Source organism: Pogona vitticeps, chromosome 1, assembly GCF_051106095.1.
Source record: "Pogona vitticeps strain Pit_001003342236 chromosome 1, PviZW2.1, whole genome shotgun sequence".
NCBI classification, from domain to species: Eukaryota; Metazoa; Chordata; class Lepidosauria; order Squamata; family Agamidae; genus Pogona; species Pogona vitticeps.
The window spans coordinates 166,504,501-166,532,321 of record NC_135783.1 but is presented as its reverse complement, the minus strand read 5'-3'; the positions used below and the strand labels follow the sequence as shown (position 1 = coordinate 166,532,321).

General features: G+C 40.2%; 1 protein-coding gene across 4 annotated transcripts in view; it reads right to left on the bottom strand.

Annotated features, from left to right (window-relative positions):
- Window positions 1-27,821, bottom strand: part of KPNA3 (karyopherin subunit alpha 3) — a 110,316-nt gene that overhangs the window by 54,369 nt on the left and 28,126 nt on the right. For all 4 annotated transcript variants that reach the window (XM_020796734.3, XM_078378313.1, XM_020796735.3 and 1 more), the window contains 8 exons: window positions 23,297-23,341; window positions 19,057-19,146; window positions 18,824-18,853; window positions 18,681-18,733; window positions 18,485-18,580; window positions 9,265-9,350; window positions 5,323-5,409; window positions 4,811-4,980 (listed from right to left, as the gene is read on the bottom strand). In XM_020796734.3, the coding sequence (XP_020652393.2) occupies window positions 4,811-4,980; window positions 5,323-5,409; window positions 9,265-9,350; window positions 18,485-18,580; window positions 18,681-18,733; window positions 18,824-18,853; window positions 19,057-19,146; window positions 23,297-23,341 (657 nt within the window). The remainder of the gene's footprint in view (window positions 1-4,810; window positions 4,981-5,322; window positions 5,410-9,264; window positions 9,351-18,484; window positions 18,581-18,680; window positions 18,734-18,823; window positions 18,854-19,056; window positions 19,147-23,296; window positions 23,342-27,821) is intronic.

Sequence of the window (27,821 nt, the reverse complement as noted above, 5' to 3'; positions counted from 1 at the left end):
AAGATGATATGACTGTGTTTGAATAAATGTAGATTGTTGTACATGAAAAAAAATAAAACATCCCCTGAAAATAAGCCCTAGTGCATTTTTGGAGCAAAAATTAATATAATATATTCATCCATATGAACCTACCCGGCAGTTAAGATCTAGCCAGGGGGCCCTTTTGAAAGAGCCGTCCCTTAAGGAGGTAAGAGGGACGGCTTGTAGACAAAGGGCCTTTTCGGCAGCTGCCCCCAGACTATGGAATGCCCTCCCGACTGAGATTCGTCTGGCGCCGACGCTGATGATATTTCGGCGCCAGGTCAAAACCTTCCTGTTCCAGAAGGCTTTTAATTGAAATAATAATAGCTGTGGGTCTGATGGCAATTTTAATTGTTTTTTAATTGTATTTTAATTTTATCTTTTGCTGTATTGAATTTTAATTATTGTAAGCTGCCCAGAGACCTCTGGGTAGTTTGGGCGGCATATAAATTGAATAAATAAATAAATAAATAAATAAATAAATAAATAAATAAATAAGACCCTGTCTTATTTTTGGAGAAACAGGTTATCATTTATTTATATAGCTCCATCTATGTATATGGCACTTGACAAGGAACATGTATCTGGAACCAATAGGCTTACGACCTGAACAGATATAGGCAAGCAACAGAGAAAGGAAAAAATGAAGGTATGGGTAGATAGGGGATGAAGATGTGATTATTTGCATTACACATACTATGGGTTAGTAAGTGTAAGTACTGTACAGGAATTAGGGCAGGAATGGGAAATCTCCAGCACATGGGCCATGTTCTTAAGTTTCCTTTACTCTTACCCCAATTAAATAGAGTAATATTTACACTTTAAAAAAACCTGCACTAAGCACTGTAGACAAGAAAGCTGCTGCACTAGAGCTTCCTTGTTAGTTAAAACATATATAAATCAGCTATGCTTTGTACAGCTGGTGAAGAAATCTCAAAATCTGTAAGCATTATATGTGGTTCCACATACATTTCTCATGGTCTTGTCTTTTACCCACAGTCCTATCTGTTGCTGGAATGTGGCTGCCAATGATCTCTAATTTGAAACTTTATAGCTAAAAAGAAAGATAGTACAAACTTCCCAGAAAATGTGGATTTTAAGGAGAGACTAAAAGGAAGATAGCCAGGTGGTCGCACATAGGTGTTTTGGGAGGCAGTTCCAAGGAAAAAGAGAAAATGGGCAGTACTGTATCAGGGAGCAAAAGTTCCTTCCACAGCCAAGGGTAGGGGAGGTGGATGAGTAAAACTCATAGGAAGGTGAGGCAAGGCAGCCAAAGATTCCAGAGGAAAGATCCCAAGGCTCCCATGTGGACAAAAATCCAGGAAAAGGATTTGAGGAATAGAGAAACAGAGAAAGGTGAATAAATTTGGCGGCAGAATGATGGATGGATGTGAACTGATGAGACTAAGATGACAGAAACTCAGAGAGTAGGATGCGGTACTCATGGCAAGAAATAATCAGGGCATGGGGGGCAATTTTTTAAAGGCAGTCTTTCTCCTGGAGAAAAAACTCAAGGCTGCTCACATATAATTAATTAGACAAACAGCTATTACAACAAAATACTTTAATCATTAAAAATCAACTCACCAGATAACATTTAAATGGTTAGAAGACATAAAAACTCTTAAAATATGTTAAAATGATATAAAAGCAGCAACCATAGGGTATATAACTATGTTGAAATTAGATATTAAAAGCCTATCTGGAAAAAATGTCTCCACTTGTTCCAAAAGTACAGTATAGCAGGGATCAACTAGCATCATGGCAGGAGAGTATTCCATAACCTGGGAGCAGTCACCAAGAATGCCATCTCTTGGGTCCCCATCAACTGTACCTGTAAAGGTGACAGGACCAAGAGAAAGCTTCTCTGAAATGTATTTTATTGAAGGGACAGAGAACTACTGTCAATGGATAAGAAGAATGAGTGAGGAGTCGAGGGCTAGGGAAGAAAGATGGGCAATTTGGCCTTGATTTGAATATACTGAGCATAAGACAACAATGAAGCAAAAATTTCAACAAGGCTGTCAAAGATTGAGGATTTGATGGAACACCAATGATACAGAGCACAGAGGTTCAGCTGTGTATCGTCAGCATACAGGTAGCATTTAAGCCATGAAAACTGAAGTCCCTGAGGCTAGTCAGGGACCAAGTACAGAGATGGAACAGTAGGAAGCCATACAGAAAGACCAGAATGAGGAAGTGAAAGAAGAATAACCCCTCCCCCCCCCATACCAGGGACAGCTACTGTGGCACTCTGGATGTAGCTGGATGCACCTACCATCATCTGTAATCAGCCCAGACAGTGGCGAGAAACACTGGGGGCTGCAATTTGAAAATATTTTGAATGCCAAACCTGCCCACCTTAAGGAGGCACTGACTGAGTTAATAGATGGCTAGGGAAAAACCCAGCCAAAAAGAAAGCTACGTCCAAATAAAAATTAACATTCCGCAACATTTAGTAAGTTGAACTCTAAACATACTAAAAAATACAGAAATGTAATTTGATATTAGCTTAAACAGTGGTTCTTACCTTTGACCTTCCAGATGTTTTGGGACACAATTCCCAGAAGCTCTAGCCAGCATGGCCAATAGTCAGAGATTCTGAGAGCTGAAGTCCAAATCAGCTGGAGGGCATAAAGTTGAGAACCATTTCCTTAGAACAGCTACTTCTAATTCCCACAAAATTTTATATCTGCCATTATATTTGCATATTCAATACTTCTAAGGAAAATACAATAATGATAAAAAGAAGAATTCCATGGCTATTTTATAGAGGTTGAATAGCTATTTGTTTTCAAAAAGCTTGAGAGAACCTAAAATAGAAACACTGAGGAATACATTATAGATGTGCAGAAAACAGACACAAACTAGTGTAAACTGCACTTTAAAAGATAATTTTAAATGCTACATCTCAGTCATTTCTTGGCTGAATGTTAAAAAATGTGAGTTATAACTCTCATCTTACAAGACTGTGCAAGATTTTATGAAGCTGGGACCAGTCAGTCTTGATTTTATCATGAGCAGAATATTTAGACATTAACCTTCCTCTTCAACAATTGTGGCAGAGAACCCATAATGCTGCTGGAAGACAGGAATGACTTCTGCAGTTGAAATTTAAAGAAAAATGTATGGATTCTACGCAGAATAATTTGAGTGCCGTGGCAACACACCTCCATAGAGTATGATGTGTTCTCTAAAGCAGGGGTCCCCAACCCCTGGGCCACAGACTGATCCCAGTCTGTGGTCTTGGAAGGACTGGGCCACTGAGACAGATTTTTGAGGGCTGAGGGAACATGCACATGCGTGCACGCACACACTCCTGCATGCCTCCCACACGCATGGACTCCCGCCTGCATCTCACATGCACGCACGCCCCCCCAGCTGGCCTCCCACATGCCCGCACAAATGCCCCCTGCATGCATGGATGCCCGCCACTGCCACCCCCCAGTCCTTGAGAGAATGTTCTTGAACTAAACCAGTCCCTGGTGTCAAAAAGGTTGGGACCCACTGCTCTAAAGTTTCAGTTGTTCCTGATGGAGAGTTCTGAATTCTCTACCAGCATCCAGGTGCTAATTTCAGAGGCAGGGGAGAAGAGTGAATTTATGTGTTCCGTTCCAAGCCCATTTCTTAAGAGAGGAAGTAGGTAAAATATTCCTATTACAGATGGGCATGAAATGAATTGTGAACCAAAAAACCGGATGAACCAGGCTGGTTCATGACCCAGTTCAGGGATCCTGTTTTGCCCAAGCAAAATGAAATGGAAAACTTTTTTTTCCCTTTGGTGTTTCATTTGCTTCAGCCAAAAGGGGATGCCTGCCTGCCCCCTTCTCAATGCCCCCATAACTGCTGCCTACCTCCTCCTGCTGCCACTGCTGCAAGTGCCATCCTCAGCTGCTACCTCACATGGCAGTGGAGGTGGAGGCAGCAGCAGCAGCAGGTAGAGCTCCCTGCCAGGCATGAACTGGAAAATTGAACCACAAATCAGTTTGTTTTTCTGGGGGTTCGCGGCTAACCACAAATCAAAAACCATCATGAACCACCAGTTTTCCAGTTCATGCCCATCTCTAGTTCTTACTCTGAATCTAAGGTAAAATAAGATGCAATTTCTGTAAGTCCAAACCTTTCACTGTAGTTCTAATAACAAAATGGCAAAGATATTCCAGTCTAACTCAGAGGTACCAATGTTTGAATTTTGAAATTCAGCAATTTTGAATTTTAAAAACTTAATTTTCTCAGTATTTCAGAAGGATAGAAATTATGTGTCATCTAATGTTCTCCAGCTACAACAATTTTACACTGTGTGTATGCCAAGTTTTGTATTGCTCTAGTCTAAAGTATAAGGCCTAATATTAGTTTGACCGCAAAATATCATAATAACTACTTAAAACAGTGTGACTTCAAAAGCAATATATGCTGCTAAGCCATTTTAGATAATACGTTTGATTTTAGGGCCAAACCTAGTGTACTGGTTATACACAAACAGACTTGGATTCTGTACATTAATAATACTAACATATAAAATCAAGGCAATCACCTCAAAACATGGAACATTCCTCTGACCAATACAAGTCGTCTTGGCTTGTATTGCCTTAGCTAGTATAATTAGATTTTGACTTCACAGTCAGAAAAGGCAGAGAGATTCCTCAGATATTGGTATAATTAATACCTAGTAACTAAAACAAATCATAAATATGCATTAAGAAAATGTACAGTGTATTCGCCTTTATGGGACTACTGACTTTCAATGAAGCTGAGGTATAACAGTACTTAATTGCAATTCTTTATTTACCTCCTGAACTGTCTCCATAGGTGGTGGGGGATCCTTATTCCTGCAGAGATTTACAATGACCCATGTGACGTTCCGGAGGAAAGTGATGGGAATGGAGGGATTGATGAAGGATAGAAGAGGTTTGACAACTCCCAGTGATATGACATAATCTCTACACTGAGGACCATCACCTACAGAAGTGAAAATTTTAAAAAAAAATTACATTCATGATGGAGAAACCCTGAAATGTATGCAGTGATGTGTTTGGATGTGAATGGTCTATGTTTCCCCATTAGTAGCCAGTGAATTCCATAAAAAATATTTGTTCCAATGAAAATTTGAGAAGAACAATTTTTCCTATATCCAACAAGTTCTCCAAAATAAAGATGTTTTCCTGTTTACATTTATTGTACCAATAAGAGAACATGGAAGAAACATAGTCTCATAAGGTGATGCCAATGTACAAGATTAGATTATATTTCAAAATTGTTAATGCCTATGAAATGTTTTCTTGAAATATAATTGAGACTCACCAATAATATTTCCAAGAGCCCAAACAGCTTGTTCACATACATTTTGATGTGGTGAATGGAGAAGTCTTAAGAAGAGTGGTACTGCATCTGTAAAAGCAGAACACTTCAGTGAAACATGACTTCCATTAAAAAGTGTTGCATATTATCACTTCACAGAAAATACGGATCACCATAACTGTTAGTTAAGATTTCAGGAAACATCTTTCATGCTAATGGAAATTAGATAAGACATGTTTTTTGGATAATGACTTTTTCAAGGGGGAGTAAGAAGGAAAGGGGTATTGAAATTTATATTCTGAAATGAAAATTTAAATAAGATGCAGACTTAATTCACCACCTAGGGCAGGTCCGGGGAAACCTTCCCATACCAAAGGGCTACATGTGATACTGGGCTGGCCATTGCACATGGACACTGCTCACTTTCCTCACAATTGCAACATCAATTAACCTGGCGAAGAAAAAGGCCATGTGGACAAAATGATGTCCATATGCAACCCACAGACCCCCGGAGCACTTCCAAGTACTTCGACTCCCCCTTCCCCAGTTCATCAAGAAAAGACAATTTAGTGCCACCAGAAGCTAAGGAACTGATTTGGCATTTAAAATTTACCCTCCTGGGTCTGTTTCAAGCCCCATACAGCTATTTCAAATAAATAAATAAATAAATAAATAAATAAATAAATAAATAAATAAATAAATAAATAAATAAATAAATAAATAAATAAATAAATAAATAAATAAACAAACAAATAAATAAACAAACAAATAAATAAATAAAAACCAGAAAGGAAGAAAAAGAAAAATCAAAACTTCAAATAACTGTCTCCTGTGTTTTTAAAGTTAAAGCAGGCCTCAGAGAGTAATAAGAATTAAATGACAAAAACCCTTGAGATTTCTGGAAATAAGGTTTGCTAGTTTTTGGGTAACACATTTGAGGTGAAGATTCAAGAGTGTGACCTGTCAAGATGTGGGAGATGGGAAAATGGCTCTGGACCCATCAAGAATGCTCCACCCCTGCTTTAAACAGAACAGTCCCTCCCCACCAGTAGTCATTTCTCTCTTTGAAATAGTCTAAGTGCAAGAAGGAAGTGAAGGACAGGGACTAAGCAAAAGTCCACAGTCTCCCTTCTTAAATGAGACTCACTTTGGGAGCAATGGTGAAAATGATAAGTTGCAACCCGCCAAATCAAGCTGTTTAGTAAGGCAATATCAAGTGTTATAACCACAGCCATCAGGAAACTGTCGCTGACACACTCAGTTCTGGAACAATTCCCTGATAGATTTGAGACCTAAGCATGTTTAAAATCATATTTAAATGGGAGTAGTCATTTTGTCATGATGCTGCAAAATTCCCAAACACTGTGACAGTCCCATCCTCAGGTTGAATATCACTTACAGAGGTAAATGACTAGCAACTAACAGAACCTCTGGCTTACTGAACTTTGTACTGGCCTTTATCAAGGTCAATATATTCCTTCTAGCTACAGGCACAGATTAATCAATAGACAGAATGGTATTAATGGTACTGAAATACGCTATTTCTCACCCACTTATATGCTAGTGAGAAAACAATGAAGGATTCATCATGCAAAGACCCAAATTGTTTCCATCCTAAAACTTCTATTTCCTAATTTGTTCCACCACTGCATATGTTAAATGTAAACTGACACTCTGCTTGCATACCTAGAAATGGCTACTACTACAAGGAATATCCAAAATCTACTCGTTCTGACCTTTAGGAAATATTCATTCATTCATTCACTCATTCATTCATTCATTCATTCATTCCACTTTTATACCACCTGAGTAATGTGAGGCACTACTCCAGGCAGTTGGTAACAATAAAACAAATGCACTCATAAGACAGTAAGAGAAGTAGTAATAATAATAATAATAATAATAATAATAATAATAATAATAATAATAATAATAATAATAATAATAATAATAATAATAATAATAATAATAATAATAATAATAATAATAATAATAATAATAATAATAAAAAAAAGAACAGCAAAATCAATAAAAGAGCATGAACAGTACACCAAGGGCAGCAGGAACAGTCAAACAGTAGAGCAGATTTGATGGCTTCATTAGGGGTTGCTAGTACAGTAAAAGCTTTTCTAAAGAGCTCTGTCTTAAGCAACTTCCGAAAGGCTGAGAGGGAGGGGGCCTGGCGCAGCTCAACCAAGAGCCCATTCAAAAGGGCTGGTGTCACAATCAAGAAGACACGATTTCTGGTCTCCTTCAGTGTGGCAACCCTTAGGAGCACTGCCTGGAAAGATGTGGTGGTCCAAGTGGATGTTCTTGGGGAAAGGCACTCCAACAAGTAACAAGAGCCCAAACTGGAAATGACTTTATAGCTAAGAACCAGAGCCTTGAACCTGGCCCAGAACCTCAGAGGTAACTAGTACAGGCAAGCCAGGACTGGGGAAATATGGTCATATTTGCTCACTTTTGACATCAGCCTGACAATCATGTTCTGTACTTCCTGATGTTTCAGGGTCAGCCTCAGGGGAGGTCCCATGTAGACAGCATTACAGTAGTCAAATGTCCAGACTGCAGCTGTGTCTAGGTCAGCCTTCAACTAAGTGAGGTTTATCAGCCAGGTTCACCCTTGCATGGATGAGGGGGTCCTGAAGATGCTGGATAGAATACTCAGACAGGCACATCTGAGAGAAGGCTATCTCTCCCTCTGTACTGAGGTCCCAGGTCTCAGTTATGCAAGCCAGGTTGGCTATCCATACTTAAGATCATGAATCAAATGATGTTTATTTTGAACCAATCTGGCATTCAACAGCAGGAAGGGCAGGCTGGAGGGCTAGTTGAGCTGGTTACTTCACTCGGGCGCATGATAGCAAGAGCTTGGAATAGTTATCAATTATCTAGTCCACGCTCTCCTGTAATGGTAAGCCATTCCACCCACTGCATACTTCCCCTACCCAACACTACCAAGATGTATTTATGGTCCATCATCCAAACTACTTTATCTCCCTCCCACCACTGATGCCTCTAAAAGGGAGGGGAAAAAAACAGAAACAAAACAAAACATACACAAGAGTTGCTACAAAATAAATCTACAGAAAAAAAGTCCCTAGCAGAAATATATAAGCAAGTAAATAATAATCCTGAACAATAATAAGGCTATCTTAAAAACAAAACAAAACTGAGCAACTCAAGATTAAATAATGATAAACTCATTCAAAAGCTCCTCAATAATCATCTGAACATACACTCAAATAGACATAAAATAAAATTAAGAATAAAAAAGGAAAGAAATTAAGTCATCCATGTCATGCCTGGCCCTCCAAGGGAACTACAGGCCAAAATGAAGACCATCTGTGGATCTAGTAAGAGAACATGGTGTTGTCCATGAGTGCTGTCCACAAGGTCACTGCCATACCATCAATAAATCAATTTTTCCCACACAGTCTCACACAACTAACCAACTTCTATTATCCAGCATCACTGTCCACCGCCTTCTGATGCAAACAATGCACAAATTCTGATGTAACAGCATTTGAAGAATTATCAGAACTACTGACAGGATTACAGAGTAATCCAAGTCTCCACATGTCAAATTATCTGCTTCTTCTTTTTCAGCTTCCAGTCTGCCTCCTCTCTCTTTGCTGCCCACAGCCTGCTCCACATCACCAGTCAATTCTTTCATCTCCTCTCTGCTCCTCCATCTAAGGAAACTGTTTCCTTCACCCAAGTGGCAGGCAACCAAGAGCCTCATGTCACACATTTTCTCCCACCTTATGAAAATGGCATGAAAACAAGATCTCAAAGCTACTTACCTGGAAGATGCTTATAAACTAACATCCTCTGTGTAACAACCTCTAAAAAGATCCCCTTTTAAAAATACTAATACATCACCCAAAAAAGAAGGTATATGTTCATCTTCAACCAAAGAGACATTCATTCCCAAACACGTACTTGACTGTACAACAGCTTGAGTCTGTACAGAGGTGCCTGATGCTATGTTAGTCAGGGCCCATGCAGCTTCAAACTGTAAGGAAGGACTGTGGGGAAAAAATGAACAAAAATAACAGAGTAGAAATATTTGCACCTTGCATATCCACCAGTAATATAAGCTGAAATTCTACTAATCCATAATAAATTCGATATTCTATAATCAAATTCCACCTGTCCATTGCTATCTATTTTATCTGCTGCTAAAACGTGCTTGAAGAGTAAGTACAGAGCAATTCGGCATCTCAGTATTGTTTTCAGTAACAATGAAATGTGAACTGCATCAGGATATTTTGTAAAACACAATTTCTGACAGAAAGTCTTTTTTAATGCTGCCCCAATTGTTCTTACCACAGGAAACCAGATCAGGCCTCTAAAGCCAAACGTACTTAGACACAACCATTTTGAAAGAAACAGAGAAATCTAAATAAATAATCTAGACAAAGAAGTGAGGAAAAACCTCACAATACATTTAAACTGTCTTCGTAAGAGAAACTATTAAAAATGTTAAACATACAGTTTAAAGATATCATTCAGATTTCAAAGTACTAAAATCATAACTCAAATTTTAACTGAATGTAAATATATGTACTATTTCTTAAGGAAACAGATGAAATGTATTAAAGATTCCATAGTGATAGTACATTTACAGTCTTGCTCTTTTCTGTTACTGGCTTGGTACCTCCACAATAAACCTGTACAGTGGTACCTCGCAAGATGAATGCCCCGCGCAAAGAAAAACTCGCAAGATGAAAGCGTCTTGCGAGTTTTTATGTGACTCGCAATACGAAGATATTTTCATCTTGTGCAGCGCGGTTTCCCATAGGAATGCATAGAAATTTAATCAATACGTTCATATGGGCCAAAAAAAGTCTGAAAAAGTCACTTACCAGGTAGGGAGCTGGGGAAGCACCATCGGAAGACTGGCGGGGGTCCCCTCACGTGGCTAGCACCACTTTCAGAGCCCTCCCGGGGCTTGCCCAACACCATTTTTGAATTTTCCACCCTTTTCCGCTGCCTTTTTCCATTCGGAGGCTTGCCCAGCACCATTGGTGACTGGTGGGGGAACCTCTGAAAGCAGCGATAGCCATGTGGGGGGGACCCCCGCCAGTCTTCCGATGGTGCTTCCCCAGCTTCTTACCTGGTAAGTGACTTTTCCAGACTTTTTTTGGCCCGTAGGAACACATTAATTAAGTTTCAGTGCATTCCTATGGGAAACTGCACCTCGCGAGATGAAAATTTCGCAAGACGACATGACTCACGGAACGAATTATTTTTGTCTTGCAAAGCACCACTGTTACAACTTATGGCCCATTAAACAAGATGCAGGCCGACAGACATGTAAAAAGACTTACAAAAAGTCTGCTATCACTTCTGTTTGCTTGACTGGTTGAGACAAAGGCATTTTGAGCTGCTTTTCTTCAGCCAGCCTAGAGAACAAACTTTATCTTTGTAACTGTTTCAACCTTCCATTATAGCATATAATGGCTGAAAATGAGTAATAAGCTGCAAATAGAGTAGGCTCTCTGAATCAGTAGAGATTTTGTGTGACAACAACTCTGTGAGTTCCCTTGATTCATCTGGCTTAATATATAGTAATTTACTACAGGATTTCAGCCTCTACATCTGTAATAGCACCTTGTCTAGGAAAGGATAGATGCCAAACTTTCCAGACCAGACTACTTAATGGAAAAGCTTTCATGATGAAGAATAGGAATTTAGAGTAATAAAATCATTGTTCTCTCTTTTCCATAATTAGAACCTTCAGTACAGACTGAATACTCACCCTGTTTTGCATCAGCAAGCTTCCAGCCCCAACTTGAGGCTGCTTTTTACTTTTATAGCTATATGTATCTTTGGACGAAACACACCTGATGACCACCTCTCTTTATATGAATAAAGCATTATGACTATGCTGCTACTCCATCTCTAAATCAGATCTTTTTCTTCAAAATAATCTCCACTTTATGAATGTGGGATACCTGTGCTTCTATACCAACAATTCAAAAAGCCAAGAAATGACCCAGTATTGCTATGTAATGTCGTACCCACATTGTCAGCTGCAAAAGGAATGCCAAGCTTTACATAGCAAAGGGCAGCCTGAATGCTGACAATAGCAGCAGTCAAGATGGTCTACGAGGGGGTGCTGGTAAGTATTGAGTCTTTCCCAGAAAAAAATTGAGCTAGGAAGATATAAATTGCAGGCCAATTTGTCTGTATTCAATGGTACAAAAATCAACTACAGTGGGGTCTCTACTTAAGAACTTAATCCGTATTGGAAGGTGGTTCTCAAGTTGAAAAGTTCTTATGTTGAATCTGCATTTCCCATAGGAATGCATTGAAAACCATTTAATCCGTATCTGCTCTTTTCCGTCCATAGAAACTACAGTGGAACCTCTATTTAAGAACTTAATCCGTTTTGGAATGGTGTTCTTAAGTTGAAACATTCTTAAGTTGAAGCAAAATTTCCCATAGGAATGGACTGAAAACCAATTAATCCGTTCTGGCTGTTTTTTTGTTATGTAGAGGTGCGTTCATACATTGAAGCATTAGTTCCCATAGGAACTAATGCAAAGCTGGTTAATACGTACTCTACCACTAGGGGGAAAAAATTTTTTTAACCTAAGATGACCTAAGGTTAAAAAAGAGCAGGAAAGGTTTTTTTTTCCTGTTCTTATCTTGGATTTCTGTTCTCAGGTAGAAGCAAAATTTAGCAAATGGAGCTGTTCTTAAGTTGGATTGTTCTTAAGTAGGGATGTTCTTAAGTAGAGACCCCACTGTACCTATGATTTTAACTTATCTTTCATATTCAGGTCCAAAATGAACATGGTGGCACCTCCAGAAAAATTCAACGTGGAAGAGCATAGGACCATAATCAAGTTCCTGTTTCTCCAAGGGAAAGGTGCAAAGCAGATCCATGATGAAATGTCACAAACTATGGGTGACAGTGGCCCTTCATATGCAACAGTTAAACGTTGGGTTGTCAATTTTAAAACTGGCCATTTCGGTGTTGAAAGTGAGAAACCCAGTGGAAGGCCTGTTTCTATCTCTGTGCCTGCAAATGTGAAAGCCATCCATGATATGATCATGGAGGACCGCCCAATATCAGCCAAAAGTACTACTATGTATCTGAGAATATCATGTGAGAGAGTTGGTGCCATTATCCACAATGACTTGGAAACGAGAAAGCTGGCAGCAAAGTGGATCCCCAAACTTTTGACAACCGAACAAAAGAGGAAATGTGTGGAGCCATCGATGGCTGTTTTGGAACTTTTTGCAGAAATGAGACAGATTTCCTGGGTAAACTGGTAACTGGTGATGAGACATGGATCTGCTGTTATGATCCTGAGAAAAAGGAACAGTCTAAGGAATGGAGGTTCCCCCGGCCAAAGAAGTTCCGAGTGCAAAGGTCAGTGCAGAAGCAAATGGCAACAGTTTTTTTTTTGGGGGGGATAAGAAGAGAGTTCTGATGGTGGACTCCCTCCAACAGGGTTCAACCATCAATGCAAAATATTACTGTGCTTTATTGACGAAGTTGAGGCAAAACATCAAGGAAAAAGTCGAGGAAAGCTCTCCAAAGGTGTCATCCTGTTGCATGACAACGCCTCATCACACACTACAGGTGAAACAATGGCAAAACTGACGTCCTTAGGCTTTCAAGTGATGCCCCATCCACCCTATTCTCCCGACCTGGCTTCTTCTGACTATTATCGGTTCCTCAAACTCAAAAAACGCCTAAAGGGACAATGATTTGGGAATGTTCTGGAGGTAACTAATGCTGCAAATGAGTGGTTACACCAGCAGTAGGAAGAATTTTATTTGCAGGGACTTAAGAAGTTGCAGGACAGATGTTGCAAGTGCACTGATTTCCTGGGGGAATATGTAGAATAGGGTGGCAATTACAGCTTCCTAGCTCAATTTTTTCCGGGAAAGGCTCAGTACTTATCAGCACCCTCTCATACAGCAGGGGTTTCCAACCTCTGCTCCATGGCCAGGTGCCATTCCGTGGCCTGGGCCAGGGACACCCACCCTGCACGCACTCCCCCCATAGCCCCATCACGCATGTGCATGCCCCCCGAGCGCCCTTGTATCTCTGTGCATATGTGCAAGTGTGTGTGCGTGCCTGAGTGCACCGTCCCTTTGCGCATGTGAGTTCGACCACCCACGCGAGTGCCCTTCGTGCATGCACACGCAAGTGCACCACACAAACATGGGGAGTGCCCCACCTTCCCTGCACACAGACCCCATCCTCCCCCAACCAGTCCGTAGGGTCAAAAAGGTTGGGGACCACTGGTCTACAGGACACCCTCTTATGCTCACTACCATTGACAAAGTGACATCACATAAGGGAAAATCCCAGAATCGGCATCCTTCCGAGTGCCCCATCATCTCTGCCTACTTACTTCTGTCCTCTCACCAACTTAAGTCTGGATCACTCTAAGTGCACTTTCTGCATACCGTAATGCAGTTGCTCAACACTACATTATAGTGGAAACCTACCAACCATCCAGCATGCACCTATAACACACCACTTAGTCTACTGTTTTTAGCAGGCTCTCAGATGCAACCAGATTTTCTCAGAACCACAGGACAGAGACTCAAAGCCCTAAAGCTTCCAAATGTGACCATAGAGATGTCTCATTAATGATCAGCAAACTGTTCTGGACAACAGTACTGTACTTCCCCTTCCCAGGCTCTATGGGACAGTCCTTTACTTGCCTACAAACAACCCCTGATCTAAAACAATTACGGACACACAAAAGACAACTCAATACGGCAATGGAGACAGGAACAGGCCCTAGAACCTAGAAGTCAATTGTGCCCCATCTCTACACTGGTTGCAACACCAAGGGCACTTTAGGGGTTGATTTATACAGTATGCTCCTCCTCTAATGTGATTTATACTATTTTCTGCTGGCGTTTCCCCTCTGGCTTCTACATAGGAAATCTGCACAAAAGAATGAACGGGCAAAATTGTGCCATCAAGCAACAGAGAAACCCGTTTCAGAATACTTCAACCTCCCAGGATAGTCTCTTATGGATCTCAAAGTGGCTACTGTAGAAAAAAGCAATTACAAAAAGAGACTTGAATAGGATATATCAGAACATGAACTGTTTACATGAAAAATTCACCTCTAAGTTTCAGTACCTTTATTGGCATACAGTACAAGAGTAAGATACAGTAAAATGTTAAAAAGTATATATGCCAGGGGACACCCAGATGACATTGTTAGGGCTCAATGGTGTGTTACATAATTACACGATCCTTTCACATCTAATTTCCAAATATGCTTCGCAGAGCAGCACCTGCCTCTTTAAAGCCTTCTTAGATCTAAAAGGAGCCTTTGACTCTGAGATATCCTGTGGCTAAAGCTCTCTAGGCTGGATATTGATAGGAGGCTTCTCTTTCTGATCCAAAAACTTCATGTGGGCTCTACCTGTCGTATAAAAATCTCAATGCAGGGGGCTCTCTCCAGTCAGATTTTCTCTAACAGATGAGTGAAGCAAGGCTGCGTCCTGCCACCAACTTTGTTTAACCTATTCATCAATGATCTTGCTCCACTCCTATACAGGATTAATGGCCACAGCTCTATACTAGGACCCCTACAGGATCCAGTCTTATTATATGCAGATGACATGGTTCTCCTGTCCAGCACAAGGGTCGGCCTACGGCACCTAGTTAGTGGTTGCTATGAGTACTTGTTACGTAACAAGCTCCAACTGAATTTCGACAAATCTATAATAATAGTTTTTGGCAAATCATGGAAGCCCTTCTTCTGGTCTTTCAACGGTAATACTATCTAGCAGGTTAGAGAGTTCAAGTGCCTGGGTGTCTTTTTTCACTACAGACACATCTGGTCAATTCACCAGCAGACAGTGGTTAATTAATTCAGCAAAGCTTTCAGTGCAGGCTTGGCTCAGATTTTTCACATTTTTCAAATACTGGGATTGTTTTTTCTCAGCCCAGGACATCCTGTTCAAGCACTGCTCTTTGACAATGTACTTCCAAAGGGTCTGGCACTATTAATCAAGAAAATCAAGACCTCTAAGTGCCTCAATCAACTACAGCTGGACAACACTGTAACATCTGCAATATTCATGCGGAGGCAGAGGTCTGGCTCTTGAGTTCTTGGAAACCATGGCTTCCTTGGACATGTCTCAACATGGTAACGGCCCACCTACATGTGCGGTCACACGTTAGACCTGGTGTTCTCTCCCGAGTGAAGTGAGTGTGGTCTGATGGTGACCGACCTTGTGTAGGTCCCCTCGTCATGGTCGGATCACTGCCTAATTAAATGCAACCTCTCAGTGGTTCTCCCTCTCCGCAGGGAGCAGGGACCTATTTTAATGGTCTACCCTCGAAGATTACTGGATCCTATAGGATTCCAGGACTCCATTAGAGGGATTCTGGCTGATCTTACTGGTGCTCTTGTCGAGGCTCTGGTTGATGGCTGGCTTGCTGCCGCTACCAGGACTTTTGATACAATCGCTCCTAAACACCCTATCCATTGCAGAGCTCCTTCAGCACCCTGTTTAACCAACAGCTGCAAACTATGAAGCAAAGTAGAAGGCTAGAGTGCAAGTGGAGATGCAACCTGATGGATTATAATCATAAACCTGTCAGGATCGCAACTAGCCTTTACCTTACCAGGGTGAGGGCTGCCAGTCGAGCTTACTTCGCTGTCCAGATAAGCAAATTTTCAAATCAGCAGGCGGAACTTTTCCATATAGTCTGTGATCCATCCGGAATTGGTCTAAGTGATTGGCCTCCTACTAGTATTTCACCTGACCAATTTGCAGCATTTTTAAAATGCCAATTTGCCACCACCTCCTCCCTTGACCCTTGCCTGACCTGGCTAATCAAAGCAGCCAGGCCTATAACAACCGAATGGGCCACTACAATATTTAATGGGTCTCTCTGGGAGAGACACTCATTAGGCCCATTAGCAAGAAACCAAGTTTGGTGGCGGACAATTATAGGCCCATCGCCAATGTTTCTTTCCTCAGCAAAGTGGTAGAGAGGGTGGTGGCTGACCAGTTTGAGGCCCTTTTGAATGAAACCAATGCCCTGGATCCATTTAAGTCGGGCTTCAGGCTGCACTACGGTACAGAAATGGCACTGGTCGCACTGTTTGATGACCTGCTGAGGGAGGAAGATGGGGCAAAATGTCTCTGTTGGTCCTTTTCGATATCTCAGCCACCTTTGATATCATTGACTACGGTATCCTCCTCGGAGGGCTCTCCAAGCTGGGAATCAATCTAGTGCTAGCTTAGCTCCGATCCTTCTTGGAGGACTCTCCCCAGAGAATACAGCTTGGGGAGAGTGTATTGGCTACGTGGAATCTTAATTGTGGGGTCCAGCAGGGCTTGATTATCTCCCCAATGCTGTTTAATATCTACATAAGGCCGCTGGGGTTGTGGGGCTTCGTGTCATCAGTACGCTGAAGACACCCAGTTCTACATCTCCTTTTCTCCATCAACAGTGGATGCCCTTTCGTCCCTTCAGCGCTGTCTGGAGGCTGTACTGGGGTGGATGCAGGTGAATGTTCTGTGGGTGAATGCGGACAAGATGGAAGTCCCAAGGGTGCGTGGCCCAGACATCAGTGGTTTGGGAAAATCGCTCTCTTTTTTTGGGGGGGGGAGGTGACTCTTACCTCAAAGAGTGAGGTTCACAGTTTGGGTGTATATCTGGACCAACAGGTAGCATCAGTGATCCATACCGCCTATTTCCATCTTCGGCGGATTGCCCAGCTGCGTTTCTATCTTGATGTGGGAGCCCTTGCCACTCTGGTCTATGTGCTTCTAGTCTCAAGATTAGACTACTGTAATGCGCTCTATGTGGAGCTACCTTTGAGATTGATGCGGAAGCTTCAAATGGTGCAGAACTTGGTGACCAGACTTCTTACTAGGCTGAGAAAACACCAACATATCTCCCCTACTCTGGCTAACCTGCATTGGCTGCCCGTTCATTTCCACATTGATTTCAAAGTACTAATGATGACATACAAAGCCCCAAATGGTTTAGGACCTCAATATCTGACAGAACGCCTCCTCCCACCTAGATCTACCCGAATCACTACCCGAATCACTCACTTTAGTCAAGATGGGCAGCTGTTTATGCTTTGAATTTTTTTAACTCTAGAATTCTTTTCTTTTTTAAACTGTTGCTAATGTTCTATTTTTCCTGCTCTAATCCCCCACAAGAAATTTTATTTGGGGATACAGTATGTTTCTTTTGTCAATTTTTATGTTTTCATATTTCTCATCCTTTTATAGAAAGATTATAGAAAGAGGCTCTGGCAGAGGATGAATAGTGTCCCTATCCCTGGCTGCAGTGTTAGGAATGAAATTAATTTATAACCAAAAAGAATCTAGTTTTGTGGGCTTTGCATCTAAGTGTAGAGGTAAACAAGTGCAAGGGTAAACAAGAGCCATACAAGATTTCTTTCACCTTATGGGAAAGTAGATTTAGTTTTTTCCATTACTAGTGTCCACCTTAGCTCACCTTTTTCCATTACTAGTGTCCACCCAGGCAATACTTAAAAGTTTACCCCATCAGTTAGGAAACATTTTTTTTAATAAGAAAGAAATTGTGTCCTTCCAAAAGGAGATTACAATGCCTAGTAATATGTTCCTTGTAGTGGAAAATGTTCTCTAAACATGAGCAGAAATAATAGATATGTGAATTATTGTTCTGGGTGAACCACAATGGCCAAAATCGTGCATGGCTGTGCAAATGGAGGCAAATTACCCCATGTGAAGAAATCATTGCAAATATCAGTTCGGACATTATCACACAACTCAGTACATAATAGACATTATCTACAGTGATTTCTGGATGAGACAATTTACCTCTCAAAATTATGTCATTTGCCTTATGCCATCATAACTAGGCAGGAGGATTTGGACCAATGTATCAGTTGAAAGTTATATCTAGCTTGGAGGGCACATCTTGTGCAGGGTCTTCTAATAATATTACTTTGACTGTACCTTAAGAAAATTCCTGTAATCCATTGGTTTCTAATGTATTCTAAAGCAAATCATTTAACAACATTTTTGCAGTATTTGGATAAATAAGATATTACATTAATTACATTTAAAATGCAAACTTACTACATACAGCTCATAAATTATTTGGAAGGATGTCTTTAAAAATAAATAAGGAAAATGAACAATTACTTACTTGTCATCCCTTTCTAGACATTTTACCAATATTGGTAAAATTCCAGATTTTATTAGGTCATCAATAGGAGGATTTCTGTCACTTGATAATAACTTTCTGTAAAATAAATATGTAGTTAAGGAATGAAACAAAAACTATTTACAGAAAGCATTAATAGCACTTCAATCTTTTAGAGGAAATGTGAATAGATGCCTACCTTGCTGCCTGGACAGCGCTTAATTGGATAATAGGGTTATCACTTGTAGCATTCTGCAGCAAGATAAGAGTTGGGTTTTTTTTAAAAAATCAATCATTCAAATAAACACAATGAATAAAAAGGTTCTTTGTTCAGCAACTTACCTGCAATATAGCTTCTAGTGTTACATTTTGCTAAATAGAAAAAAAATTAGTTATAATTCTTGTTATAAGCAGCTTTTCTGAGCAAAATAAAGATGTAGTTTGAATAGATGTTATCTTCTAATCAGCTTACTGAGCTTTTTCCTACAAATATCATTGTTTGATTGAATATAAAATTCAAACAAGAGAAATCAAATATTTTTAGTAAGAGAAAGGTTTATAATTAGGGAGCTTACTGCTTTGAAGTCAGCATCAACATCTGAATCATCTAGATTTTCTTCTTGGGGCACATTTCTTTTTTTCAAAAGATGCTCATCTCTTTTGTTCTGAAAGGAATTGAGATAGTAAGAGTTGGAGAAATCCAGACAATATCCCATCACAGACTGTTGAATTAGACTGTACAGTAGATCTCTTCCTTATCATCAAATTTCATGTTTTAATTTTCTCAACTTTAGCTCTCAATCTGATTGGCACTTCTTCCCTTTGAGTTGCAGTGGGCACAGAAAACATAAATGCAAATATTAAAACGGAAGTCAAATTGCAACATTCTGCCCTGATTGATCTTAAAATAAAATATGCTCACTGCTGATCTGCCATTTTCTGTGATAGATATCTAAACATTTCAAGAATGCTAGAAAACAAACATTTTTTCCTAATACAAATCTAATTAGGGTTTTGGCAACATAACATAAAAGCTACCACCTCCTCACAGAATTTCAGAGTTGTTGGTATAAGTTGTGCACTGTTCAGATAATGAAACATCCAGTGATATGGTTCACCTTATACATCAGCCAACAGCTCTTAATAACCACATGTAGTTTCCCCCATACATTCATGAATTTTAACTAGTCTTTACAAGGAGACATTTAGAATTTTACACATAAATTAATGCTGTTTGCAGATGTGATGATTTGTGTTTTTATGAGATGCTAGAATGGGTTTTGTAGTCATTTAATATTGTCTTGACAGCATCCATCTTGATTTAAAGTCTGCTCTGTAGTAGGAAAGTTTTTCATGCTGTTTCAGAGAAGCTTCGCTCTATGGTTATCTCGTTGCTAAGATGGGTAGAGAGCAGAGACTTTCGTAGTCAAAATAATTCTGCCACAAAACATGATAACAACTCTCAAGCTCTCATGAGAAAGTTAGGTGGGACAACAAGACCCAGGAGGGGGTGTTCCTTATGAAGAATTCTGGGAAGAAGAAGTAAGTTGGTAAGAAGTTGGAAAAAGATGGAGTTGGACTGAGAAAGGTCAGACACGTGCTTTTTCCCATAATGGATTATAACTTTGCTATGGACTATTTTTCCTACCATGGACTGATGGAAGTCAACTGGATTTCATCTACCGTCAGCCTGTGAAGACCCAAGACACGTGAGATGGACTGTGTTATGCTTTTTATTAGTTAGCATAATTCCATTTCTTTATTTTTATAGCTGGAGTGGGGAGGGGAGTGTTCCGTTTGTCTTGATATGAAAATGTACCTACTGAACTATTTTACCATCAACTGAAACCTTTTATAAAGCAATTCTTTTCAATAAAGCAGTAATGATTTGATCTGCATGCATTGGTTCTTGTACAGACTAGTTGAATGTCTAATTGGCCATGTGTGTTTGCTACCAAAGATTTAGAGCCAGATTATTCTGAGTATAACTCATGGATTTGTCTGTGTGTGTTGCTTTCTTAATAAAGGAGATTGGCTTTTGAGGAAGAAGTGTTAGACAGGACCTTGCTGAGACCTAAGGGCTCTGCTCAGCAGTCAGAGGTTTGTCTGGACTTCGGACTCATCCCAGTCTCCGGCACCCCCGTAAATCTCTTTGGAGATAAGGGGCTGCTTACAGCAGAAAGGCCTGAAACTTCTAAATCTTAACTATAAATAAAAGTAACTTGCTTCCCCTCAGACTGAAAAAAATTTGATACACAAACAGCATCACTTATTAATGTATTTATTGTGGAGTAGACTTTACTGTATAAAGTTTTTCCCCCAGTTACAAACCACATAAATACACGGTCACAAAGGCATGTATAACCCATGACATTTTGATACTGTACCACTCTCAAACAGCCACAAACACTTATTTACTTATTAAAATAAACAAAGGTTTAATTTAGAGTTCAATAAGACCAATGTCAGAAGACAGTAATTCTGACAGGCAGTATGGGGTAGTGGCAGAGTGTGAGACTAGGACGCAGGAGAACTGGAATCAAATTCCTGCTTGGCCATGGAAACTCACTAGGGGTGTGCCACTAGTAAAACCACATATTTAGCATTTCGCGTACCTTTAAAATCCTATTAGGATTTAGTATGTTTTATTATATATTTTAGTATGTTTTATTATATATTTTATTATTACTTCACTTTATTTTTAATCTCTCTCTCTTTTGCAACTTTGTTGAAAGAACATGGAAAAAGAACAAAATAATAGTACAGATCTTTCATTAAGAATGTATAAACTGATGTAGGTACGTCTCTATAAAATCATAGTAATGTGTCATAATAATGTGTCCGTAAAATCACAGTAATTTCTTACAGCAAATTATATTCCTGATTCAGTCTTGAAAAAATACAATGAAATCTATTGGTGTATGTTATCAGATAATGAAATTGCTTCAGCCATATAATCTGGTGAATTATAATCCAAAAGAGATTTATGAAATAATAAATCTGCTGACCTATATATATTGATAAAGAACTTTTTTACATTACCTGCAACAGACTATCATGGTTTTCCCTGTGTCTGTCTGGGAATTTTTTTTCTAGAATTCTGTTGCACTAATTAAGGCATACAGTGGGCCCTCGACTTACGAACTTAATCTGTTCTGGAAGGACGTTCGTACCTCAGAAAGGTCGTAAATCGACCTACCATTTCCCATTGAAATGCATGGGAACGGAATTAATCCGTTCCAGCATTTCAAACAAACAAACAAACAAAAAATAAGAATAAGAATAAAAAGAGCAAGTCCCACGTTGGGACTGCAAAACCCCCCCACAGAAACATAACCCCCCCAGTCCAAACCCACCCTCCAAAACCCACACAGAAAAGTTTTTTTTTTTAAAAAAAGGACTTACCAGTCCGAAGCCTGCCGGTGCTCCGCTGCCTCTGAACAGCCGGGGGCAAGCGGCCAGGCGCCCAGCCAGCTCTAGCCTCCTGGCGCTCCGCTGCCTCCGGGAGTGAGCGGCCAGGCACCCGGCCATCGCAGCGGCAGGGACTCCTGAGAGGTCTCCCATCGTGGCATGCAAGCCCTGAGAGACCTCCATGGGGTTCCCCGCCGCCGCAATGGGCGGCTTTGGAGCTCTCTGAAGCCAAAAAGGCTGGGAGAAAGAGCAGGAAGTTTGAACTTCCTGCTCTTTCTCCCAGCCTTTTTGGCTTCGGAAGCAAGCCGGGCTGCCGGGGCAAAATCAGCTCCCTCCTTTCACCCGATGCTGAAGGGGACTCACCATCGGGTGGAAGGAGGGAGCCGATTTCTCCCTGGCCGGCCAGCTTGCTTCCAAAGCCAAAAAGGCAGGGAGAAAGTGTGGGAAGTTCGAACTTCCCGCCCTTTCTCCCTGCCTTTTTGGCTTTGGAGGTTTCAGAAGGCTTCCTCCGATGTTGGAGGAAGCCTTTTGAAAGCTTCAAAGGCAGGGAGGAAGGGCAGGAAATTTGAATTTTCCCGCCCTTTCTCCCTGCCTTTTGGGTTCGTAACCCGATCTGCATTCGCAAGTAGGGTGTCCTACTTGCGATGAGATCGGGTTCGTAACCCGAAATGTTCGTAACTAGGGCCGTTCGTAAGTCGAGGGCCCATTGTACCTTACTTTAAATGTCCACAGTACAGGTTCTTGGTCAGTAATTACATTTTTCTATTGGACCAGTTTAAGGACAGAAGCTGTGGAACAGGGCCAAGATCCCAACTCGATCACAAAATAGCCCTAAAATACAAAGCACTCCAAAATAGAATATCCAATGTATTAAATACAGAGGTAAATAATAGTAAACTCTTCACTTACAGGATTTATTAGTGCATGCCATCAAATCCTACAGGATTTGATGGCATGCACTAACAGAAGTGTTTTAAAGGGCATCATTTCCTGGACTGTAACAACATTTGAACCCAGTGGTCCCACTCCAGAAACCTAACACAGGAAATAATTGTTCACCAGCATCAAGATTAATAGGTTTAAAGGTCTTCACATGTAAATGCAAAGATAAAGCAGTGTTTTTTCTGAAAAGAAAAATGATGGGTAGCATCAAGAGGTCATAACAGACATGCTTAAAATGGAGATGGCACCATTTTGATAGAGCTATCTTAAAAGGAATAGAAATGAACAACTGCATCTCTAGAAATACAGCCATGTATACACCTTGAAACTTCAGTGTAAGCTTTACTTTCTGCTCTCTTTTTTCGGTGGCAAAATAAAAAGTGACAAACCCAGGTTCTTCAGGTGGAACTCTTTGTTGCTACTTCACACACAAGGTAAGCAAATAAAAAGAGATATACTTGCCTTTCTAAGTTCGATAGTCACTTCATTTCTATGTCTTCGCATAGTCTGAAAAGAAAAACACAAATACCAATGAAGTAAAAAGGTTCAGGAAACTATAGTTGTTTGATTTAATTATCTTTAAATTTTTAAGGGACATTTCAAGTCTTAGAGACCTTACTGGACAGTTACATATCATATGCTCTGAGATTATTTTCTATTTGAGATTATTTTCTATAAAGGAAAGTTGTGACATTCATCAAAGAGCAACTGTGTGTGGTTAGAGATACTGATGCCTTCTCCTTTTTATATATCCCACCACCTCTTTTTTTGCAGTCTTCTGCAACAAAAATACTGTTATTTTCTGCCAATGGATCCCAAGACCAGAATGATCCCTTTGAAGAAATGGAAGTGGTGGGAAATATGAGTGGAGTTTGGCATTAAATAAACTGCTAACTTCTCAAGCTGTATCTTTTATGTACATTATCAGCGCCAAAATGGTACTGGCAATCAGACAAGTAAGCTTAGTTTCCTTAGCTTAGGAGAGCAGTCATATGTTCAATCACACAGCAGATGGTAGGTAACGAGGGGGGAAAGCACAACTCCCTTTATGCACGAGGTTCTTCCCAACAGGATTTTAACCTTGTATATCTTCTATAAAATTCACATAGCCCACCTTCACATAGCCACACCAATGTGAAAATGCAGTTTTGCTTTAAGAACTACACAGTCTCACTAAAAGTTTTAGCAGTACCTATATTCAGAATCTGGATTATGATGGTAGGTTCATCAGTTATTATACATGTAATGGTAAGTGGCTTTATTCTGTGGGTATGAAAGCACCTCAGTACACTTCATCAGTTCAGTCTTGGCATCAAAGCACAGACAGATAGTGAAGGAGGACAGGCCAACTTTCTATGTTTGAAAGAATCATTGAGATTCCCCCTTCTATGTTTGATGACCAATACACACCTATTAACTCTCTTCCACACATTTCAGCAGGGATAGTTGACAAATGTAGTCCCAAGATTTCACCCTCCCATGATGTTTAGAAGAAATCTGTTTCTGTAAATAAAGAGACCCTGCCTGGAGAACATAAGGAGATGGAACCAGAAAGATGTTGGACTATGGAAACCCCATAGATGACACTCCACAGAGTTTCCTGGATTACTCTCTTGTGGCTGCACTGAAGTATACAAAATATATACAGCATACTATATACTATACTGCAATGTTATGTGAGAAACTACATCAACAATTGAATCTGAAAGATGTCCAAATATCTGCTTCATTTCCATGAACCTGTAATATGTTTGACTAACATATAACACATCTTTACTTTTATAAAACCCTGAAAATCATACACTCCTAAAGCTTTTCTCCTTTTACATTTTCAGTTAACTACTGTTAACTCAGTAGGTGGCGAGTACTCTAGCACTCAGGAGAGTGCATTCAGGCATTCAGGAGAAAGTTAGACAGCCATCTGTCAGACATACTTTGATTTTGATTTCTACATTGAGCAAAGGGTTGGACTCAATGGCCTTATAGATTCTTCACCAACTCCATTACTCTATGATTCTACTGTCTCCTTGTCTGATGTAAGCTGGTTTAGATATTCTTTGAAGTCATTAGGTATTTGTTGGGAGTGGTATTAGATTAAATAAGTCCTGGAGGCCAAAACACTGCCTGACCTATAAAGCTTCCACAGAATTCCTTAAATTGCTGAACTGTATCTTTGGATCAATTCTGTATTTCATCTTTATTATTCTTAATACTTTATATAATTTCTAGTCTTTTTCTTTTAAGAGTCTGAATCAGTAATTTAAAATTTTTATGTACTGTATGAGAATGAATTTGAATGGATTTTTTACTAACTTCTGCTACTTAAAATCAGTTGTTTTCATAATTTATGCTCTCAACACTGATATAAAATTATTTTTCACCTTTTTCCTTTTAATATATATTGAATATGTTCCCTTTACTGCAGTATGGGTTAGTATAAAGAAGCCCATTCACTGAAATCTTCTTCCTTGAACATTCTTTTCCTACAAGATAAGCGCTTCAGAAGTTTCTCACAACAGTATCAGAAGGCCATTTCTTCTCCCTCTCCCTGCTGGAGATCTACGGAGGTGTAGGGCCAAGATAAAAATAAAGGTCCAACAGACAGGAAGTTAAATTGCAATGGCAAGCTACCATTATTTTCCATGTAAGATAACAGATAGATGGTCTTACTAGACCTTAACTCTTTGTAATCAAAATACTAAAGCACTTAAAACATGTAATCAATATCTCTCTGATGTTTATATGAAAATGTCACAGCCCATCACAGGGCTGCAGACAGACTGTCAAGGTTGCCCTCAAGCAGTTTGTGGGACAGAATGTCCAAGTGGCTGGGACACTTAGTTTTATGTTCTCATCTTGTATGTTTATAATACCCTGATCTTAGGATTTCAAAAGCCACTCCTCAAGGTGAAATCCCAATGTGGTATCTGGTACAAGATTTGAGAGAAATAAACAAAACTGTGGAATTTACCTAACCAGAGGTTCCTAATCCCCATACTACTGTAACACAAATCAAACCCTCAGCAAGACGATTTTCAGTTCTGGATCTAAAAGATGCCTTTTTCACATACTTCTATTTCAACAGCCAACCACTCTAAATAATCAGATCCACACATCTCCCCCCACAAATTATGTTGTGCAAGAATTCCAACATATCCCAATAATATTTTCTTATGCTCTGGGGACAGATTTGGAAGACGGGCAATTCAGATTTCCCGCAGCTACTTTATTGCAATACTGTATATTGATGATTTCTTAGTGGCATGTGAGGTGGAAGAAGAATATATCTTTACTACACTTAACTTGTTGCAAGAACTGGTGTGAAAAATTATAAACTGTCCAAAGAAAAAGCAGTTTTGCAAACAGGAAGTGCGATTTCTGGGGTACCACTTAGGACATGGGACTAGAAAACTTAACCATACAGTAAGTGTCCACTCCGAAAAACCACAATGAACTATGCTTTTTTTGGGACTAACAGGTTTCTGCCAGTATGGAGCCTGGATTATGAGACAAGAGCAAAATTCTTATATGAATCTTTAAAACTAGAAAACATTTCCTACTGGAAATGGACAAAGGAGATGCAGGCAGCATTCCTTGCCTTTAAACACTGTCTTATGGAACCACAGGTGTTGTCCTCCCAAACCACAGGAAATCTTAGCACTTATATGTACATGAAATGAAAGGAACTGCTTCAGCAATCCTAACAGAACAATGGGAAAATTGCCAGCAGCCAGTGGAATACTATTCCAAAGTTTTGGATCTGGTTGCCAAGGGCTGGCTAGCATGTATGAGAGTGTAGCAGCAACAGTTCTACTGGTGCTAGATGCCCAGAAGATTGTAATACACAACCGGGGGGGGGGTCTTAACCCCACATGGGGTCCCACAAATGTTAAACCGCAGCAAAAGTAAGTTCTCAACCTGCCTGGAACTCAAAGTACGAGATCTCACTACTAAACTGTCCGGATTTATATTTCAAACTATGCAATACCCTGAACCTAGCCACCCCTCTGCCTCAACCGGATGGCATAACTCATGAATGTCTTGAATTACTAGAACAGGTTACACTAGCACACTCGGACTTTACAGACATTCCACTGAAGGAAGCAGACTGGGACTTACTCGTAGATAGCTCCAGCCAAGTTACTGGCAGAAAATGCCACATGGACAGCATGGTACAGTAGTTACAGCTGAAAAATCCCTTATGGAGGAAAAATTGCTCACTCACTGGTTAGCACAGGCCAGGGCTCTTCAACTCTCCAAAAGTAAAAAGGTGAGTATATACAGTATACTGATAGTAAATATGCTTTCACCACCGTGCATGGTAATGTAGTTTTATGGAAGGAGCAAGGTTTTATCACCTCATCGGGACAGAAGATTGCAAATGGGCCCCAGATCCTACGGCTCCTAGACACTTTACACCTGCAATAGTTATCATGCATATACAGGGATATAGGAAGGCACCAGATCCCATCCTATATGAAGGAAACCACCTGGCCAATGTAGCTGTCAAGCATGCGGCTTTGCAAGGACAAGAATGCTCCATGATTGCCCTTTGCTGGAGTCACGACAGCTCTCAATGACACAACAAAATTACACAGAAGCTGAGGACTAACAAGGGAAGGATTATCAAGCAAATAAAAACCCTGATGGCTGGTGGGTGGTACCCGGAGGAAAGGTTTTTGTGCTTTGGTCACTGTTAAGCCACATTGTCCAAGACATGCATCAGCATAGCCATCTATGGGGAAATGGACTTAGGGACATCTACGTTACAAAGTGACAATGGCCTTTATACTGAAACAGCCTACACTGCCCCAGCTGCCTCAAAACAAATACAAGATGATAAACACCTCCCCCATCTATGGGAGGCAGACCATGAGCAACAAACCCTTTCCAACACTCGCAAATTGACTTTTCTGAGCTTCCCCCACCACTGGGGTATAAATCATCTCTTGGTAATTGTGGACAGGCTCACTTCATTAAGTTTGAA